General features: G+C 46.9%; 1 protein-coding gene across 3 annotated transcripts in view; it reads left to right on the forward strand.

Annotated features, from left to right (window-relative positions):
- PPP1R14D (protein phosphatase 1 regulatory inhibitor subunit 14D) overlaps positions 1-21,403 on the forward strand; it is a 24,593-nt gene continuing 3,190 nt past the window's right edge. Inside the window, exons 1-3 of one of the 3 annotated variants that reach the window (XM_039462772.2) lie at positions 1-141; positions 2,473-2,592; positions 8,446-8,724. In XM_039462772.2, coding sequence (XP_039318706.1) covers positions 8,470-8,724 — 255 coding nt within the window. In that variant the 5' untranslated portion in view covers positions 1-141; positions 2,473-2,592; positions 8,446-8,469. The other 2 variants (XM_074394084.1, XM_010346216.2) reach the window with 2 other exon arrangements.

A 21,403-nucleotide genomic window follows, 5' to 3' on the forward strand; every position in this document is an offset into this window, starting at 1 on the left:
ACTTTTTTTTTGTATGGAGTCTTGCTCTGTCACCCAGGCTGGAGTGCAATGGCGCAATCTCGGTTCACTGCAGCCTCTGTCTCCCGGGCTCAAGAGATTCTTCTGCCTCAGCCTCACCCTCCCGAGTAGCTGGGATTACAGGTATGTGCCACCACACCCAGCTAATTTTTTTGTATTTTTGGTAGAAACAGGTCAGAACTCCTGACCTCAGGTGATCCACCCACCTCAGCCTCCCAACATGCTGGGATTACAAGCGTGAGCTACTGTGCCCCAACCATGTTTTAGAAAATGTAGAAAAGTTTCTAAAATAAACATGTATTTCTTCTACAATAAAATTTTTAATAAAAGAAAAGGCATTTAAGAGCAGCGTGGTTCTGCTGGGGTCTGCCTGCTGCCCATTTTATCTCAGCACTAGACCTGGCCCAGGCCAGGAGAGCAGGCAGACACCTTTCTCCCTGCTCAGGCCCCTGCCCTCTTTGTTTTTCTGCCCTGAGGTGGCTGTGTGGTTCTGGTGGCTTTTCTCTCTCATCTTGTCTTGGATCTTGAGCTCCCTTATCTTTGGGCAAACTTACCGATGAATGGTGGCACCAACAGGCTGGAGAGGAGATGTGGGTCAGTGCTAAGTTGAAAGGATATCAGTAAGGAGCCTCTTGCTATAAATAATGGACATCACTCATTAATGTGCCATCAAGCTTCATGGTATCCACGTTGTGTGCTCATATAGAATCCTACCAACCCTCTGTTTACAGATGAAACAAATTCAAGGAGGCTGCATACATGAATCTGTCTGTCCCTGTGTAGGCTTTAATAAAGTTTGCATGTTGTGTGTCCCCAGCCCATTACCAGTCAATATCTGTTAACTGTTACCTCCTAAATTATTCTCCAATCTGCCTGCTTCTTGCCATTGACAGCACCACCTCCCCTACAAGCCCTACCACAATGGTCTTCTAACTGGTCTCCACCAGCCCTTCTGTGCCCTCAGATTGTCTTTCTGTGCAACAGCCACAGTGTTTGTTTGGAAATTTAAATCTGAACATGTCAGCTTGCCTAAGCACCATTGCTGAAGACTCTGCAGTGACTGCCCAATGCCCTTAAGAGGGCTTACGGGGCCCTGCATGGGTACCTCAACCCTTTCTCCTGCCTCACTTTTCCCTCTCTCCTCCCTGTGTTCCAGCCCCATTGACCCTCTGAGTCCCTCATTCCATCTCTCTTTTATCACAGGGCCTTTGCATGTGATCTGCATTCTGCCAGGCCCATCCTGCTGGCTCCTAGGCCAGGTTAACTCCTACTCATCTGTCAGAGTTCAGTACAGATGTTATCACTCTCCAGGTTACACCTTCGTTAGACATTCAAATAACACCTTCTGCTTTTCTTCAAATAACTAAATTAGATTGCAATTTTATATTGATTTGTTTAGTTGATTAATGTTTGTTTATTTTCCCACTAGATTATAAGTTCCATATCTCTTTTGTTCTTGTTTGTTTGTTTTGAGATGCAGTTTCATTACTGTCACCTAGGCTGGAGTGCAATGGCGTGCTCTTGGCTCACTCTGCCTTCCACATTCAAGTGATTCTCATGCCTCAGCCTCTCAAGTAGCTGGGATTACAGGCACCCACCACAACGCCCAGCTAATTTTTTGTATTTTTAGTAGAAATGGGGTTTCACCACGTTGGACAGGCTGGTCTCAAACTCCTGACCTAAGGCGATCCACCATCTTCGGCCTTCCAAAGTGCTGGGATTACAGATGTGAGCCACTGCGCCTGGTCTTCATTTTTTACATTTTTAAATGGAGATAAGATCTCACCATGTTGCCCAGGCTGGTCTTGAACTACTGGCCTCAAGCAGTCTTCCTGCCTGGGCTTCCTAAAGCACTGGGATTACAGGTGTGAGCCACCACACACACAGCCCATTGGGCTTTTTCTTTTTTTTTTTCTTTTCTTTTTTTTTTTTTTTTTTGAGGCGGAGTTTCGCTCTTGTTACCCAGGCTGGAGTGCAATGGCGCGATCTCGGCTCACCGCAACCTCTGCCTCCTGGGTTCAGGCAATTCTCCTGCCTCAGCCTCCTGAGTAGCTGGGATTACAGGCACACGCCACCATGCCCAGCTAATCATTGGGCTTTTTCTAAAGCTTTCTTTTAGGAGTCAATGTATTATGGTTGAGGTCAATATAATGGAAACAGAAACTCATCATAAAGGCAACTACTACAAGACCTAAAAAGAAATATATAAAAAACATTGGAACATGGAAAGTACGGGGCATAAGTTAGTGTGAGTTAAATTCTCACCATATTGAGGAGATAAGAGATACTGTCTAATTGACAGATTCATAAAGATATTACATAAGGGGATAATGATGACCACAGGAGAACAAAAAACAGAAGGTGTGGGTGAGGGTTCCCTCTGGGAGAGGAGAGAAATCATTGTTTTTCATTTGCTTGCCCTTCTGAGCTGTTAATTTTCTTTTATTTTTTTAGACAGGGTCTAGCTGTTGCCCAGGCTGGACTGCAGTGGCCTGATCACAGCTCACTGCAGCATCTACCTCTCAGGTTGAAACAATCCTCCCAACTCAGCCTCCCAGATTGCTGGGACTGCAGGTGTGTACCACCATGTCTGGCTAATTTTTTTATATTTTGTAGAGATGGGGTCTTGTCGTGTTGCCTAGGCTGGTCTTGAACTCCTGAGCTCCAGTGATCCTTCCACATTAGCCTCCTGTGTAGCCAGGACCACAGGCACCAGCTACCATGCCTAGCTAATTTTTAAAAAATAACTGTAGAGGAGAGAGATCCAAGATGGCTGATCACTAGCAGCTCGGGATTGTAGCTCCCACTGGAAGCGCAAAGAAGGAGAGGACGCCACACCTTCACATGAATTCTTGTTGCTTACGCACCAGGAGATTCCCAGCGGAGGAGCCCCACGGGTCGCCAGCGCGACTCTTGTGACCGGCGAGGCGGTTTTGCCGGCGCCTCGGAGCGTCGGTTCTCGGTGCAGAGTTGGAAAAGCACCCTCAATCTTAACGCCGCTGATTTAGTCGGTGCAGTGGGTTGCTCAGATTTCGGCACTGAGAATCAGTAAGTCGGACGTCCACTCAGAAACCCAATTACAAAGACGGTGATTATAAAGACTACAGATGGATGAATCTACAACGAAGGGAAGAAAACGGTCAAAAAAGGCTGAGAATACCCAAGATCAGAACGCCTCTTCCTCAGCAGGGGATCCCAATTCCTCATCAGCAACGAAACAAGGCTTGATGGAGAACGAGTGGGTTCCAATTACAGAAGCAGGCTTCAAAACGTGGATAATAAGAAACTTCTGTGAATTAAAAGAACTTGTTATAACACAATCTAAAGAAACTAAGAACTTTGAAAAAAGGTTTGACGAAATGTCAACAAGAATACAAAATTTAGAGAGGAAAATAAGTGAATTGATGGAGCTGAAAAACACAATACGAGAACTACGTGAAGTATGCACAAGTTTTAACAGCCGAATTGATCAAGCAGAAGAAAGGATATCAGAGGTCGAAGATCAACTCATTGAAATAAAACAAGAAGACAAGACGAGAGAAAAAAGGATAAAAAGGAACAAGCAAAGTCTCCAAGAAATATGGGACTATGTGAAAAGACCTAATCTACGTTTGATAGGTGTACCTGAATGTGACGAAGAGAATGAATCCAAGCTTGAAAATACGCTTCAGGACATTATTCAGGAGAATTTTCCCAGCCTAGTAAGGCAGGATAATATTCAACTCCAGGTAATACAGAGAACACCACAGAGATATTCCTTAAGAAGAGCAACTCCAAGGCACATAATCGTCAGATTCACCAGGGTTGAAATGAAGGAGAAAATACTAAGGGCAGCCAGAGAGAAAGGTCAGGTTACCCACAAAGGGAAGCCTATCAGACTCACAGCAGATCTCTCGGCGGAAACCCTACAAGCCAGAAGAGAGTGGGGGCCAATATTCAACATCCTTAAAGAAAAGAACTTTCAACCCAGAATATCACATCCAGCCAAGCTAAGCTTCACATGCGAAGGGAAAATAAAGTTTTTTGTGAATAAGCAAGCACTCAGAGATTTCATCACCACCAGGCCTGCTTTGCAAGAGCTTCTGAAAGAACCACTACACATATGAAAGGAACAAACAGTATCAGCCTTTCTAAAAAAATTATCAAAAAGAGCATCAATATAATGAAGAATTTATATCAACTAATGGACAAAATAGCCAGCTAATGACAGTATTAAACTCACATATATTATTATTAATTCCAAATTTAAATTGACTAAATCCCCCAATCCAAAGACAGGCAATTTGAATAAAAAACTAAAACCCATCAGTATGCAGCATTCAGATCCATCTCACATTCAAGGATACACAAAGACTCTAAACAAGGGATGGAGAAAGATTTACCAACCAAACAGAGAGCTAAAATAAATAAATAAAAAATAGAAGTTACAATTAAGCAACAAAGATCAAAAGAAGCAAAGAAGGACATTACATAATGATAAAAGGATCAATGCAACAACAAGAAGAGCTAAAGATCCTAAATATATACGCACCCAATACAGGAATACCTAGACATACAGGACTTATAAAGAGACTTAGACTCCCACATAATAATAGTGGGAGACTTCAACATTAATATTAGACAGATCAATGAGACAGAAAATTAACAACGATATTCAGGTCTTGAACTCAGATCTGGAACAAGTAAATGTAATTAACATTTATAGAACTCTCCACTTTAAATATACAAAATATACACTCTCATCAGTACCACATCATATCAATTTAGAGGTTTAAATGAAATCTTGGTTGGCTCCTTGTTTGTTATTCTCTTCCCTCATTTTCTTTCATGTCACCATTATTGAGGACAATTGTAGGCATACCTATATTTAGACTGCATTCTAGCCTGGGCAATAAAGCAATACCCCCATCCTCTCTCCCTCTTCCTCTTTCTCTTTCTTCCTCTTCTAAAAAAAAAAAAAAAAAAATAACTGTAGAGACGCAGATTACTATGTTACCCAGACTAGTCTCAAACTCCTGAGCTCAAGTGATCCTCCCACTTTGGCCTCCCAAAGTGCTGGGATTACAGGCTTGAGCCACCGCGCCCGGCCTTTTTTTCCTTTTTAAAATGAAAAAAATTCCAAGACTGTGACAGCAGAACTTTGTTATTATTATTATTTTTGAGATGGGGTCTCACTCTGTCACCCAGGCTGGAGTGCCCTTGTGCCATGTTGGTTCACTGTGACTTTGCCCGTGGAGGGTGTCCAGGTTCTTGGCGTTTTGAACAAGGAATTGGACAAAACGCACAAAGCAAGAAAAGAATGAAGCAGAGATTTATTGAAAATGAAAGTACAGGCTGGCTGTGGTGGCTCATGTCTGTAAACCCAGCACTTTGGGAGGCCAAGCTTGGGTGGATCACAAGGTTAAGAGATCCAGATCATCCAAGCTAACATGGTGAAACCTCATTTCTACTAAAAATACAAAAATTAGTCAGGCATGGTAGCAGGCGCCTGTAGTCCCAGCTACTCAGGAGGCTGAGGCAGGAGAATCGCTTGAACCCGGTAGGTGGAGGTTGTAGTGAGCTGAGATTGTGCCACTGCACTCCAATTTGGGCAATGAGTGAAACTCCATCTCAGTCAAAAAAAAGAAAAAATGAAAGTACTTTCCATAGTGTAGCAGCTGGCTGAGCACAGGGGCTCAAAAGCCCCTTTACAGAATTTTAGGGGGTTTAAATACTCTATAGATGTTTCCCGTTGGTTACTTGGTGTACACCCTATGTAAATGAAGTAGTGGCCCGAAATCAGTCTGATTGGTTGTGCACAGCAATCAATCTGAAGTACTTTCTTTTTTTTTTTTTTTTTTTTTTTTCTTTTTTTTTTGAGACGGAGTTTCGCTCTTGTTACCCAGGCTGGAGTGCAATGGCGCGATCTCGGCTCACCGCAACCTCCGCCTCCTGGGTTCAAGCAATTCTCCTGTCTCAGCCTCCTGAGTAGCTGGGATTACAGGCACGCGCCACCATGCCCAGCTAATTTTTTTGTATTTTTAGTAGAGACGGGGTTTCACCATGTTGACCGGGATGGTCTCGATCTCTTGACCTCATGATCCACCCGCCTCGGCCTCCCAAAGTGCTGGGATTACAGGCTTGAGCCACCGCGTGAAGTACTTTCAATTTCCGATCTGTGCCCCAGAACAGGGGACGGTTTGCAAAGACAGGAAGTAGCCTCTGGTCCTTTTGTTAGATAGGCATGGAAAGTTGTGTTTTAAAAAATTTCAATTTAGCCGGGCGCGGTGGCTCAAGCCTGTAATCCCAGCACTTTGGGAGGCCGAGGTGGGTGGATCACGAGGTCGAGAGATCGAGACCATCCTGGTCAACAAGGTGAAACCCCGTCTCTACTAAAAATACAAAAAATTAGCTGGGCATGGTGGTGTGTGCCTGTAATCCCAGCTACTCAGGAGGCTGAGGCAGGAGAATTGCTTGAACCCAGGAGGCGGAGGTTGCGGTGAGCCAAGATCGCGCCATTGCACTCCAGCCTGGGTAACAAGAGTGAAACTCCGTCTCAAAAAAAAAAAAAAAAAAAAAAAAGGCCGGGCGCAGTGGCTCAAGCCTGTAATCCCAGCACTTTGGGAGGCCGAGGTAGGTGGATCACGAGGTCGAGAGTTCGAGACCATCCTGGTCGACATGGTGAAACCCTGTCTCTACTAAAAATACAAAAAAAATCAGCTGGGCATGGTGGCGTGTGCCTGTAATGCCAGCTACTCAGGAGGCTGAGGCAGGAGAATTGCCTGAACCCAGGAGGCGGAGGTTGCGGTGAGCCGAGATTGCGCCATTGCACTCCAGCCTGGGTAAGGAGCGAAACTCCGTCTCAAAAAAAAAAAAAAAAAAAAAAAAAAAAAAAATTTTAATTTAGTTCTAGGAAGTCAGAGTGAATCAGTCTTAGGTTCCCTGCTTCCAGACCCGATTCTCCTGCCTCACAAACTCCACCTGGGTTCAAGTGATCTTTCCACCTCAGCCTCCTAAGTAGCTGGAACCACAGGTGCACACCATCATGCCCAGCTAATTTTTTGTTTTGTTTGTTTGGTAGCGACAGAATTTCACCATGTTACCCAGGCTGGTCTTGAACTCTGAAGCTCAAGCAGTCCACCTGCCTAGTCCTCCCAAAGTGCTGGGATTACAGACATGAGCCACCGCGCCCGGGCCCATGTTTAAAAAAATTACAGCTTTCTTCTGTTCTGGTACATTTTTTAAAGTTTAGAAATTTTAATTACAAAAGACTAAACAAGGCCGGGCGCGGTGGCTCAAGCCTGTAATCCCAGCACTTTGGGAGGCCGAGGCGGGTGGATCACGAGGTCAACAGATCGAGACCATCCTGGTCAACATGGTGAAACCCCGTCTCTACTAAAAATACAAAAAAAATCAGCTGGGCATGGTGGCACGTGCCTGTAATCCCAGCTACTCAGGAGGCTGAGGCAGGAGAATTGCCTGAGCCCAGGAGGCGGAGGTTGCGGTGAGCCGAGATCGCGCCATTGCACTCCAGCCTGGGTAACGAGAGCAAAACTCTGTCTCAAAAAAACAAACAAACAAACAAAAGACTAAACAAAAATACCCTGCCTTTAGAGTGCACGTGTATATTTCTGGAAGTATTAGTCCTTGACACCTGCGTGTAAGTGAGGTCTGCAGGTTTTCTCTGTATCAGGAAGTACAGGAATCAGGGGAGGGTCACGTGATAATAAACATGGCTTCCTAAGCAGTTGCCTCAGGGGAGCAGGCATGGTAGACTGGGCTTGATAAATTTGCCTTTACAAGCAGGCAAACTGCTTTTATAGGCCAGGCTGACAGCAGTTTGCATTCAGACACACGCAGACACTGGGGGCACTGGTTCCATGGGAGCCATGGATAACGGACCTCCAACTCCATCCACCAGCTGGGACTCTGCCCCCAGCAGTGCCACACTCTGGGCAAAAATCCCTGTCAGCCAGGGACCCTGCTTCTCCGGAATTTGACCACAACTTCTCGGAGCCCAGCGTGGATCTAGCCCCACGAAGGTGAGATACAGAGGGATCTCAGGTGAGAACAACTCAGGTCCTGTTCCAGAGCTGGCCGTAAAGCAGTGATTAGAGCCCTGGACCCTTTAGGACCCCAAGGCCCCTGCCTCTTCCCTGGGCATGGCAGCCTCTTGACCTTTGCTCTTCTGCAGTTTATACCACTTTGGGCCCCAGAAGCTGCTGAAAAGGAAGCTGGGGCACGGCTCTGGAGTGCTGCTCACTGGCTGGTAGTGAGGAGCCGGGAGACTGGCGTTCCCAGCACAAAAGGCTTACTGATCTTTGCCCTTGCCCCTCCCTGGGAGCCTTGGCCCTCCTCCTGCCTTTCTTTCTTCCCTGCTGGCCTCTCCTGTACTCTGTCTCCTCACTTCCCTCTGTGGCCCTGCTCTGAACCAGCGGTTTTTCACAGCTCCTTGCCCAGGCCAATCCTTCCATGCTGTCTTCAAGCCCTGCTTCCTGCACATCTCCCAGTCCGGACGGGGAGAACCCATGTAAGAAGGTCCATTGGACTTCTGGGAGGAGGAGAACATCATCCACAGACTCGGAGTCCAAGTCCCACCCGGACCCCTCCAAGCTACCCAGGTCCCGGAGACCCAGCCGCCTGACGGTGAAGTATGACCGGGGCCAGCTCCAGCGCTGGCTGGAGATGGAGCAATGGGTAGATGCTCAGGTGCAGGAGCTCTTCCAGGTGGGTAGAACAGGAGAGAGCGGGAGGAGATGGGGGCCTGGGGCTGAGAACTTCACAGGAGCTGGAGGGCTGATGTGAGGTGCTTCCGTGAACCGAAAGTGTAACTGATGAAAGGAAAAAGCATCGGTCTGAAGTCCAGAAGTCTGCCTCCCTCTAGGCTTGGCTGTGCCTCTAACAGTCTTCGTTATCTGGGGAAGGTCTTTTAACATCCCTTATCTATAAAATAGGACTGTTAGTGCCTGTTATGTCTCCTTTATAGGACTTTGTGAGGCTCAAATGAGATAGTAGAAGGGAAAATGCTTGGTTAGAATATTTTTCAACTTTTATATCTCTGTTTAGTCCTATCCTCAACACACAAACATGTCTAGAGCTACATTTTCTTTTCTTTTGTGTTCTTTTTCTTGCATTCTTCTTTTGAGACAAAGTCTTGCTCTGTTGCACAGGCTGCAATGCAGTAATGCAGTCTCAGCTCACTGCAACCCCCTCCTGCCAGGTTCAAGTCATCCTCCCACCTCAGCCTCCTGAGTAGCTGGGATTCCGGCTGCGTGCCACCACACCTGGCAGATTTTTTTTTTTTTTTTTTTTTGTATTTTCTTGTAGAGATGGGTTTTTGCCATGTTGTCCAGTCTGGTCTTGAACTCCTGGGCTCAAACAGTCTGCCTGCCTCGGCCTCTCATAGTGCTGGTATTACAGGCGTGAGCCACCCTGCCTGGCCTAGAGCTACGTTTTCCAATACTGTAGCGATCAGCCATGTGTAGCTGTTTGAGTTTAAATGAATTATAATTTAATAAAATTATTCAGTTCCCCAGTCACATGGGCCACATTGCAAGTGTTAAATAGCCCCATGTGGCTAGTGACTACTGTGCTGTTAGCACGAATATGAAACATTTTCACTATTTCAGAATGGACTGCATGGGACTAGAATGTCAAGAGTAACCAGAGTTGAATGCCAATACCAGGACAAAAGCAATCCTTGACCCTGGCTCTGATTGACACCCCTCAATGCCACTCTGAGAAAAGGACAGGAAATGGCACTTTCTTATATACCTTCAAACCTGGATTCTAGAGAGGTAACAACTGCTGCTCCAGCAATAAGAATAACATTTTGGCGCCGGGCGCGGTGGCTCAAGCCTGTAATCCCAGCACTTTGGGAGGCTGAGGTGGGTGGATCACGAGGTCAAGAGATCGAGACCATCCTGGTCAACATGGTGAAACCCCGTCTCGACTAAAAATACTAAAAATTAGCTGGGCATGGTGGCACGTGCCTGTAATCCCAGCCACTCAGGAGGCTGAGGCAGGAGAATTGCCTGGACCCAGGAGGCGGAGGTTGCGGTGAGCCGAGATCGTGCCATTGCACTCCAGCCTGGGTAACAAGAGCGAAACTCCGTCTCAAAAAAAAAAAAAAAAAAGAATAACATTTTGAACACTTAAATATTGGCTAGCCACAGTGCCAGGTGCCGAAAATAACACGCATTCTTTCATTTAATCCTCCCCACAACTCCATTAAGCAGGTACTGCTTTTTTTTTTTTTTTTTTTTTTTTTTTTTTTCCCTCCAGTCTTGCTCCGTTGCCAGGCGCCAGGCTGGAGTGCAGTAGCTTGATCTGGCCTCACTGCAGCCTCCGCCTCCCAGGTTCAAGCAATTCTCCTGCCTTAGCCTCTCAAGTATCTGGGACTACCATGCCCAGCTAATTTTTGTATTTTTAGTAGAGACGGGGTTTCACCATGTTGGCCAGGATGATCTCGATCTCTTGACCTTGTGACCCACCCACCTCAGCCTCCCAAAGTGCTGGGATTACAGGTGTGAGCCACCGTGCCTGGCCCTTTTTTTTTTTTTTTTTTTTTGAGATGGGGTTTCGCTCTTGTTACCCAGGCTGGAGTGCAATGGTGCGATCTCGGCTCACCGCAACCTCCGCCTCCTGGGTTCAGGCAATTCTCCTGCCTCAGCCTCCTGAGTAGCTGGGATTACAGGCACTTACCACCATGCCCACCTAATTTTTTGTATTTTAGGTAGAGACGGGGTTTCACCATGTTGACCAGGATGGTCTTGATCTCTTGACCTCATGATCCACCCGCCTCGGCCTCCCAAAGTGCTGGGATTACAGGATTACAGGCTTGAGCCACCGCGCCCGGCCTTTTTTTTTTTTTTTTTTTTTTTTTTTTTTTTTTTTTTTTTTAAGAGATGGAGAGCCGGGCGCGGTGGCTCAAGCCTGTAATCCCAGCACTTTGGGAGGCTGAGGCGGGTGGATCACGAGGTCAAGAGATCGAGACCATCCTGGTCAACATGGTGAAACCCCGTCTCTACTAAAGATACAAAAAATTAGCTGGGCATGGTGGCACGTGCCTGTAATCCCAGCTACTCAGGAGGCTGAGGCAGGAGAATTGCCTGAGCCCAGGAGGCGGAGGTTGCGGTGAGCCGAGATCGCGCCATTGCACTCCAGCCTGGGTAACAAGAGCGAAACTCCGTCTCAAAAAAAAAAAAAAAAAAAAAAAAGAGATGGAGTCTCTCTCTGTTGCCCAGATTGGTCTTGAACTCCTGGGCTCTAACCATCCTCCAACTTTGCCCTCCCAAAGTGCTGGGATTATACGTGTGAGCCACCATGCCTGGCCAGCAGATACTGTTTTACAGCCGAGGGAATGGAGGTTTACTGATGTTGAATAACTTGCCCAAGGTCACACCAGTAGTCCTGCACTGTCCATGCTGAAGCCATGGGACCTGGCTTCAAGCTGTGGAGCCTGGCCAGTTATTTGAGCAACCAATGGTTCTCCACACCTGAAAATACTTAAGAAAAAAACCAGATGCCCCAGCTCCTCAACTGAATTTAAATCTACAGTGGAGTCCAGATACTGAGCCTTTTTTATAAGCTCCACAGGTGGTTCTAATGTGTGGCTGGGCTGAGAACCATACACCAAGCTAGCCAATATCTCAAAGTATGTGTCCTTGTTTCTCCTCCTTGTTGACTCGGATCCTTCCTTTTTGGGGCAGCAGGGCCCTGTGGGTAAGGGTTATCAGCAGTCTTAGTGTAGCAGGAGCGGCCGCTGGAAAGGATCTCTCAGACACCAAATACAGGAGGAAGGAATTTATTTCAGCTGGGAGCCAGGTGGCATACATAGGTGCCTAACAGCCAACCTCGTCTAACAAAGGGAGGTTCAGCCTTTTATATGGGCTTATACTTTAGATGTTACACGTGGAAGAATCTTAGGTTCGTAGTTTTAGGACTCACATGTGAAAAGGTTTTTAGTTTGATCTTGTTTTAAGTAAAAATAGTGCCTTCTGGAGAGTTTCCCCAAGGCCTAGCCTGTTGTTTTCAGGAAGGAGATTCAGGAGGCCCTAGCTGGCCTGCTCTCTCTTTTATTGAGATGCACAGTGGATGACAGAGGGGGAGGGAATCCCAAATGCCTGGGTCTCCATCCTCACTAGGGTTGGAGGTGGGGAAGAATGATTGATGTGGCCCAGTCTATCTTGAAACTAACTGGGTAGTGTGTCAGTTTGGTCAAGGTGTTGACCATGTCCCTTGCAGCATCCCAAGCCCACTCATAGAGGGTGGGGAGATGCCTTGGAGCTGGGAGGCAAACTGTCTTGGCCTGTATCTGCTGGACACATCCACTGCCCCTCACTAGTTCCAGCACCCTCTACTGGATCAGTTTCAATTTCAGACTGTTGTGCACTTGCATAAAGTCTCCAATTTCAGACACTCCAGGGCAAATCCTTCCAGGCATCAGGGAAAGACTGATGGTAGCTAAAGAACTTTGTTTTGCAAGATGAAAGTGGAGGGCTGGAGGTCATACAGTAATAAACTTGAAACACAGAAAACAAGACATGTGGGAGGACCGCTCCCAGGCAATGAGTGAAATAAAATGCCTGGCCCATGGTTGCCATGGCAATTGTCCAAAGGTGCCAGGTGGTGGTTTCTCTCCCAATCCCTGCTCTTCTCAGCAGGAAGCAGTTAAGTGGCTGGGGAAGCCCCAGTTGGTTGGTCATCTTGGGTAGAGGTCAAGGCAGCACAATCTCCAGCCTTACACTGCTCCATTCCAGTTCTATGCAGAGCCCCTGCCCACCCAGCAGGGCTCTACCTCAAACACCCACCTTGGACAGCAGCAGTGGAAAAGCATCTCAGAATGCAGCACTTGTTTAGTATCATGAGAACAAACCTTCCTTTGTTGGAGGGCTCCACCTCTTCTTCCTGGATGTGCAGCCCAGTGCGGGGTTAAGTCTGGGGATGCAAACAGACTTGGGGTCCTGGAGCTCCTGTTGCCTGGAGGCAGAGCATGGATTTGCCTTCTAAGTAGGGACTTAAACATGCATGGGTTTCTCCTATTTTATGAAGACCCTTGCCCAACATGCACCCCTTTAGTTACCATCCCCTCTATTTCTTCTTCTTTTTTTTTTTTCTTTCTCGAGACAGAGTCTCACTCTGTTGCACAGGCTGGAGTGCTGTGGCTCGATCTTGGCTCACTGCAACCTCCATGTCCCAGGTTCAGCAATTCTCCTGACTCAGCCTCCCAAGTAGCTTGGACTATAGGCGTGCACCACCACGCCTGGCATATATATACATATATATATTGTATTTTTAGTAGAGATGGGATTTGTTACCATGTTGGCCAGGATGGTGTCTTGATCTCTTTTTTTTTTTTTTTTGAGGCGGAGTTTCGCTGTTGTTACCCAGGCTGGAGTGCAATGGCGCGATCTCGGCTCACCGCAACCTCCGCCTCCTGGGTTCAGGCAGTTCTCCTGCCTCAGCCTCCTGAGTAGCTGAGATTACAGGCACACGCCACCATGCCCAACTAATTTTTTGTGTTTTTAGTAGAGGCAGGGTTTCACCATGTTGACCAGGATGGTCTCGATCTCTTGACCTCGTGATCCACCCACCTCGGCCTCTTAAAGTGCTGGGATTATAGGCGTGAGCCGCCGCGCCCAGCCAGTCTCTATCACTTGACCTTGTGATCCACCTGCCTCAGCCTCCCAAAGTGCTGGGATTACAGGTGTGAACCACTGCGCCTGGCCTCTTTTTTCTTTTTGTGAGACGGAGTTTCATTCTTGTCACCCAGACTGGAGTGCAATGGCACAATCTTGGCTCACTGCAACTTCTGCCTCCCAGGTTCAAGCAATTCTGCCTCAGCCTCATGAGTAGCTGGCATTACAGGCACCTGCCACCATGCCTGGCTAATTTGTGTATTTTCAGTAGAGATGGGGTTTCACCATGTTGGCCAGGCTGATCTCAAACTACTGACTTCAGGTGATCCACCCACCTCGGCCTCCCTAAGTGTTGAGATTATAGGTGTGAGCCACCGCGCCTGGCCTACCATCCCCTATTTCTTGTCACTTTAGAGCCAAACTCCTTAAAGGACTTGTTCACACTCACACCTTTATTTACTTCTTCCCTGCCTGTCATCACTCAATCCACTGGAATCTGGCTTCTGCTTCCACCACTCCATTGAGAGCTCCAGCCAAGGTCACCAGTCACTGCCTTAGGGATAAATCTAATGATCACATTAGCAGGGGACACAGTTGACCACCTCAGAGTTTTGAAACATTCCTTTCCTGTAGTTTCCTTTTTAATGTAGCAACATTTTAAGTAATTATTCTATTAAACTTTTGACTTAAAAAAAGTATTGTTGGGCCGGGCGCGGTGGCTCACGCCTGTACAGCACTTTGGGAGGCCGAGGCGGGTGGATCACGAGGTCAAGAGATCGAGACCATCCTGGTCAACATGGTGAAACCCCGTCTCTACTAAAAATACAAAAAAATTAGCTGGGAATGGTGATGCGCGCCTGTAATCCCAGCTACTTGGGAGGCTGAGGCAGGAGAATTGCCTGAACCCAGGAGGCAGAGGTTGCGGTGAGCCGAGATCGTGCCATTGCACTCCAGCCTGGGTAACAAGAGCAAAACTCTATCTCAAAAAAAAAAAAAAAAAAAAGTATTGTCAGCTGGGTACAGTGGCTGACGCCTATAATGCCAGCACTTTGGGAGGCTGAGGTAGGCAAATTGCTTGAGCCCAGGAGTTTGAGATTAGCATGGATAACATGGTGAAAGCTTGTCCAAAAAAAAAAATTAGCAGGGTGTGGTGGTGTGTGCCTGTAGTCCCAGCTACTTGGGAGACTGAGGTGGGAGGATTGCTTGAGCCTGGGAGGTCAGGGCTGCAGTGAACCATGATTGTGCCATTGTACTCCAGCCTGGGTGACAAAGCAAAAAAAAAAAAAAAAAGATATTGTCAATGAATGTGTGAAACAAACATTTATGTTTAACTTAATTGTCTTGATTTTTTTTTTTTTTTTTTGAGACAGAGTTTTGCTCTTGTTACCCAGGCCTGCCTCAGCCTCCTAAGTAGCTGGGACTACAGGCGTGTGCCACCACGCCCAGCTAATTTTTTGTATTTTTAGTAGAGACGGGGTTTCACCATGTTGAACAGGTTGGTCTCGATCTCTTGACCTCGTGATCCACCCGCCTCGGCCTCCCAAAGTGCTGGGATTATAGGTGTGAGCCACCGTGCCTGGCCCAATTGTCTCTATTTAAAAAAGAAAACAATTGTCAGTTCACCTAAGCCTTATTTCATTGCTGGTCTCCCCGGTGGAGATGTCAGGAGTGAGGGGCCTGGGTATGGAGAAGAGGTAAGAAAGGGAGCAAGTCAGGCAGCGGCTTCCAGGAAACCACCCTACCTGACACAGAGTCACGTGCTTCACACTTGTTCATCTCAGTAGGGGTTTTAATACCTGTTTATTTTCTGAGAGCTCAAAAATTATTTGAGGCAAGAGTATTTAGACTGTGATGTGAGCCCATATTGTCAACACCAGATTGCAGTGGCAGTCCTTTTTTTTTTTTTTGAGATGGAGTTTTGCTCTTGTTGCCTAGGCTGGAGTACAGTGGTACGAGCTCGGCTAACTGCAACCTTCACCTGTAATCCTAGCACTCCAGGAAGTTGAGTCAGGAGAATTGCTTGAACCCAGGAGGCAGAGGTTGCAGTGAGCTGAGATCACACCACTGCACTCCAGCCTGGGCAATAGAGCAAGAATCTATCTCAAAATAATAATAATAATAATAATAATAATAATAAATAAAATATGGCTAGGCACAGTAGCTCTTGCTTGAAATCTCAGCATTTTGGGAGGTAGAGGCAGGAGGATCACAAGATCAGGAATTCAAGACCAGCCTGGCCAATACAGTGAAACCCTGTCTCTACTAAAAATAAAAAAATTAGCTGGTCTTGAGGCCAGGTGCCCCTAATCCCAGCTACTCAGGAGGCTGAGGCAGGAAAATCTCTTGAACCCAGAGGCAAGGTTGCAATGAGCTGAGGTCATGCCACTGCATTCCAGCCTGGGCGACAGAGTGAGACTCTGTCTTGGAAAAAAAAAAAAAAAAAAAAGAAGTGGCTGGGCAGGGTGGCTCACACCTGTAATCCCAACACTTTGGGAGGCCAAGGTGGGTGGATTGCTTGAGCCCAGGGGTTAGAGACCAGCCTGGGCAACATGGCGAAACCCCATCTCTACCACAAATATATAAATTAGCTGGGCGTGGTGGTGCGCGCCTGTGGTCCCAGCTACTCTTGTTGGAGCCTGGGAAATTGAGGCTGCAGTGAGCCGTGATTGCACTACTCAACTCCAGCCTGGGCTACAGAGCAAGAACCTGTCTAAAAATTAAAAAAGCAGTACACACTGGAAAATACCATTAGATTCAACTATGTAAACACATACACCTATTTCCCCAGCAGCACCCCACCAACATAATAGATAGTTTCATCATATGTGCAATCTAGGGTTAATCTGAATTTAATAATTTAAAAAGAGCTCTTAAATCAGTAAGAAAAAACTGAAAATTCTAACAGAAAAATGGATAACATATCAGTTCTTGAAGTGTGATCTGGTGACCCATGGAGGTTCCCAAGAACTCTTTCAGAGGTTCTGTGATTACTTTCATAATAACACAAACATATATATATATATGTATGTGTGTGTGTGTATATGTAGATACACATACACATATATATATAAACATTTTTTTTTTTTTTGAGATGGAGTTTTGTCCTTGTTTGCTGAGCTGGAGTGCAATGGCATGATCTCAGCTCACTGCAACCTCCGCTTCCTGGGTTCAAGCAATTCTCCTGCCTCAGTCTCCTGAGTAGCTGGGATTACAGGCATGGACCACCATGCCTGGCTAATTTTTTGTATTTTTGGTAGAAATGGGGTTTCACTGTGTTAGACAGGCTAGTCTCAAACTCCTGACCTCAAGTGATCCACCTGCCTCAGCCTCCCAAAGTGCTGGGATTATGGCCATGAGCCTCCATGTTCAGCAAGATTATTATTATTTTTGAGACAGAGTCTTGCTCTGTCACCCAGGTTGGAGTGCAGTGGTGTGCAATCTCAGCTCACTGCAACCTCCACCTCCCGAGTTCAAGCAATTCTCCTGCCTCAGCCTCCTGAGGAGCTGAGATTAAAGGCACATGGCACCACACCTGGCTAATTTTTGTATTTTTAGTAAAGATGGGGGTTTCACCAACTTGGTCAGGCTGGTCTTGAACTCCTGACCCCAAGTGATCCACCTGCCTCGGCTTCCCAAAGTGCCGGGATTACAGCACACCTGGCCAACACTAAGATTCTGTTTGCCTTTTTCACTGTGTTGACATTTGTGCTAATGCAAAAGCAACTGTGGGCCTTCGCATCAATCAAGAAAGTGGCACTAGCTGGCCGGGCGCGGTGGCTCAAGCCTGTAATCCCAGCACTTTGGGAGGCTGAGGCGGGTGGATCACGAGGTCAAGAGATCGAGACCATCCTGGTCAACATGGTGAAACCCCGTCTCTACTAAAAATACAAAAAATTGGCCGGGCGCGGTGGCTCAAGCCTGTAATCCCAGGACTTTGGGAGGCCAAGGCGGGTGGATCACGAGGTCGAGAGATCGAGACCATCCTGGTCAACATGGTGAAACCCCGTCTCTACTAAAAATACAAAAAATTAGCTGGGCATGGTGGCACATGCCTGTAATCCGAGCTACTCAGGAGGCTGAGGCAGGAGAATTGCCTGAACCCAGGAGACGGAGGTTGCGGTGAGCCGAGATTGTGCCATTGCACTCCAGCCTGGGTAACAAGAGCGAAACTCCGTCTCAAAAAAAAAAAAAAAAAAAAAAAAAAAAAAATTAGCCGGGCATTGTGGCGAATGCCTGTAATCCCAGCTACTCAGGAGGCTGAGGCAGGAGAATTGCCTGAACCCAGGAGGCGGAGGTTGCGGTGAGCCGAGATCGCGCCATTGCACTCCAGCCTGGGTAACAAGAGCGAAACTCCATCTCAAAAAAAAAAAAAAAAAAAAAAAAGAAAGTGGCACTAAACTGTACTAGTAGTCGTGTTCTTTACTGCCGCTTCGTTTTCACTTGAGAAAGTCCTTTTCACTGGGCGCGGTGGCTCAAGCCTGTAATCCCAGCACTTGGGGAGGCCGAGGCGGGTGGATCACGAGGTCAAGAGATCGAGACTGTCCTGGTCAACAAGGTGAAACCCCGTCTCTACTAAAAATACAGAAAATAAGCTGGGCATGGTGGTGCGTGCATGTAATCCCAGCTACTCAGGAGGCTTAGACAGGAGAATTGCCTGAACCCAGGAGGCAGAGGTTGTGGTGAGCCGAGACCACGCCATTGCACTCCAGCCTGGGTAACAAGAGCAAAACTCCATCTCAAAAAATAAATAAATAATAATAATAATAGAATGTTCTTGTTGAAGCAGTAAAATATATATTTTTTTTTTTTTTTTTTTTTTTTTTGAGACGGAGTTTCGCTCGTTACCCAGGCTGGAGTGCGATGGCGCGATCTCGGCTCACCGCAGCCTCCGCCTTCTGGGTTCAGGCAATTCTCCTGCCTCAGCCTCCTGAGTAGCTGGGATTACAGGCACGTGCCACCATGCCCAGCTGATTTTTTTGTATTTTTAGTAGAGACGGGGTTTCACCATGTTGACCAGGATGGTCTCGATCTCTCGACCTCGTGATCCACCCGCCTCGGCCTCCCAAAGTGCTGGGATTACAGGCTTGAGCCACCGCGCCCGGCTGAAGCAGTAAAATATTAATTTTATTAATTATATTTGAGCTCATGTCTTTTTTTTTTTTTTTTAGACAGAGTTTCACTCTTGTAACCCAGGCTGGAGTGCAATGGCGCGATCTCGGCTCACCACAACCTCTGCCTCCTGGGTTCAGGCAATTCTCCTGCCTCAGCCTCCTGAGTAGCTGGGATTACAGGCACGCACCACCATGCCCAGCTTATTTTCTGTATTTTTAGTACAGACGGGGTTTCACCATGTTGACCAGGATGGTCTCGATCTCTTGACCTCGTGATCCACCCGCCTCGGCCTCCCAAAGTGCTGGGATTACAGGCGTGAGCCACCGCGCCAGGCTCATGTCTTTTTTTTTAACAGACCTATTTTTTAGAGCAGTTTTAGGATCACAGAGTAAGCATAAGGTACAGATATTTCCCATATCTCCCTGTCCCCATGTATGTTTAGCTTACCCCACTATCCCCCACCCAGCAGCAAGGTTATACATTATTTGTTAGAATCAATGAACTTGCCGGGCGCGGTGGCTCAAGCCTGTAATCCCAGCACTTTGGGAGGCCGAGGCGGGTGGATCACGAGGTCAAGAGATCGAGACCATCCTGGTCAACATGGTGAAACCCCGTCTCTACTAAAGATACAAAAAATCAGCTGGGCATGGTGGCGCGTGCCTGTAATCCCAGCTACTCAGGAGGCTGAGGCAGGAGAATTGTCTGAACCCAGGAGGCGGAGGTTGTGGTGAGCCGAGATCGCGCCATTGCACTCCAGCCTGGGTAACAAGAGCGAAACTCCGTCTCAAAAAAAAAAAAAAAAAAAAAAAAAAAAAAGAATCAATGAACTTAGACTGACATATCATTATCATACAAAGTCCATGGTTTAGGGTTCACTCTTAATGTTGTACATTCTGTCATTTTAGACAAATGTGCATGACACATATCCACCGTAATAGCGTCGTAGAGAGGAGTTTCGCTGTCCTGAGAATCCCCTGTGGTCTTGTCCTGCCCTCCCTCTTACCCCCGTGGCAATCACTGATCTTTTTACCATCTCCGTAATGTGGCTTATCCCAACAGTCTTGTTGTTGGGATCATATAGTATTTGGCCTTTTCAGGTTGGCTTTTTCATTTTTTTTTTTTTTTAGAGACAGGCTCTCTCACTTTTTTGTCCTGGCTAGCCCCCTTGGGACTATACAGGTGCATGCTACAGTTTGACTAGCTTCAAACTGGCTTCTTTCACTGTCATATGCATTTTAGGTTCCCCCATGGCTTTTCGTGGCTTGATAGCTCATTTCATTTTTTCATTGAATAATATTCCATTCTCTGGACACACCAGTTGGTTTATCCATTCACCTATAGAAGGCCATCTTAGTTGCTTCCACGTTTTGGCAATCCTGAATAAAGCTGCTTTAGAACATCTTTATGCAGGTTTTTGTGTGAATGTGTTTGTTTTTTTTTTTTTTTTTTTTTTTTTTGAGACGGAGTTTCGCTCTTGTTACCCAGGCTGGAGTGTAATGGCACGATCTCGGCTCACCGCAACCTCTGCCTCCCGGGTTCAAGCAATTCTCCTGCCTCAGCCTCCTGAGTAGCTGGGATTACAGGCACGTGCCACCATGCCCAGCTAATTTTTTGTATTTTTAGTAGAGACAGGATTTCACCATGTTGACCAGGATGGTCTCGATCTCTTGACCTTGTGATCCAACCGCCTCGGCCTCCCAAAGTGCTGGGATTACAGGCTTGAGCCACTGCGCCCGGCTGTGAGTGTGTTTTTGTTTGTTTGCTTGCTTGCTTGTTTTGAGACAGAGTCTCACTCTGTCGCCCAGGCTGGAGTGCAATGGTGTCATCTCGGCTCACTGCAACCTCTGCCTCCCGGGCTCAAGCGATTCTCCTACCTCAGCCTCCCAAGTAGCTAGAATTACAGGCGCCCACCACCATGCCTGGCTAACTTTGTATTTTGAGTAGAGACGGGGTTTCACCAGGTTGGTGGGGCTGATCTCAAACTCCTGACCTCAAGCAATCCACCAGCCTCGGCCTCCCAAAGTGCTGGGATTACAGGCATGAGCCACTGTGCCTGACCTGTTAATGTGTTCTTATCTCATTTGGGTAAATAGCAAAGAGTACGGTTAATGGATTGCAAGGTAAGAGTGTGTTTAGGGCCAGTCATGGTGGCTAATGCTTGTAATCCCAGCACTTTGGGAGGTGGAGGTGGGAGGATCACTTGAGACCAGGAGTTTGAGACCAGCCTGGACAACATATTGAGACTTCTGTCTCTACAAAAAACAAAAAATTAGCTGGGTGTGTGGTATGCACCTGTTGTCCCAGCTGCTTGGGAGGTTGAAGTGGGAGGATCCCTTGAGTCTGGTAGGTCAAGGCTGCAGGGAGCCTTGATCATGCCTCTGCACTGCAACATGGGTGACAAAGCAAGAATTTGTCTCAAAAAAAAATTTTTAGTTTTGTAAGAAACCACCAAACTGTCTTCCAAAGTAGCCATACCATTTTGCATTGCCACCAGCAATGAATGACTTGAATGTTTCAATTTCCAATTCCTGAATGACATATGATGTTGAGTATCTTTTCAAGTACTTACTATCCATCTGTACATCTTCTGTGGGGTGTCTGTTCATATCTTTCACCCAGGCTAGTGCAGTGGTGCGATCTGCTCACTGCAACTG

Source organism: Saimiri boliviensis, chromosome 2 (genome assembly GCF_048565385.1).
Source record: "Saimiri boliviensis isolate mSaiBol1 chromosome 2, mSaiBol1.pri, whole genome shotgun sequence".
In the NCBI taxonomy this organism is placed as follows: Eukaryota; Metazoa; Chordata; class Mammalia; order Primates; family Cebidae; genus Saimiri; species Saimiri boliviensis.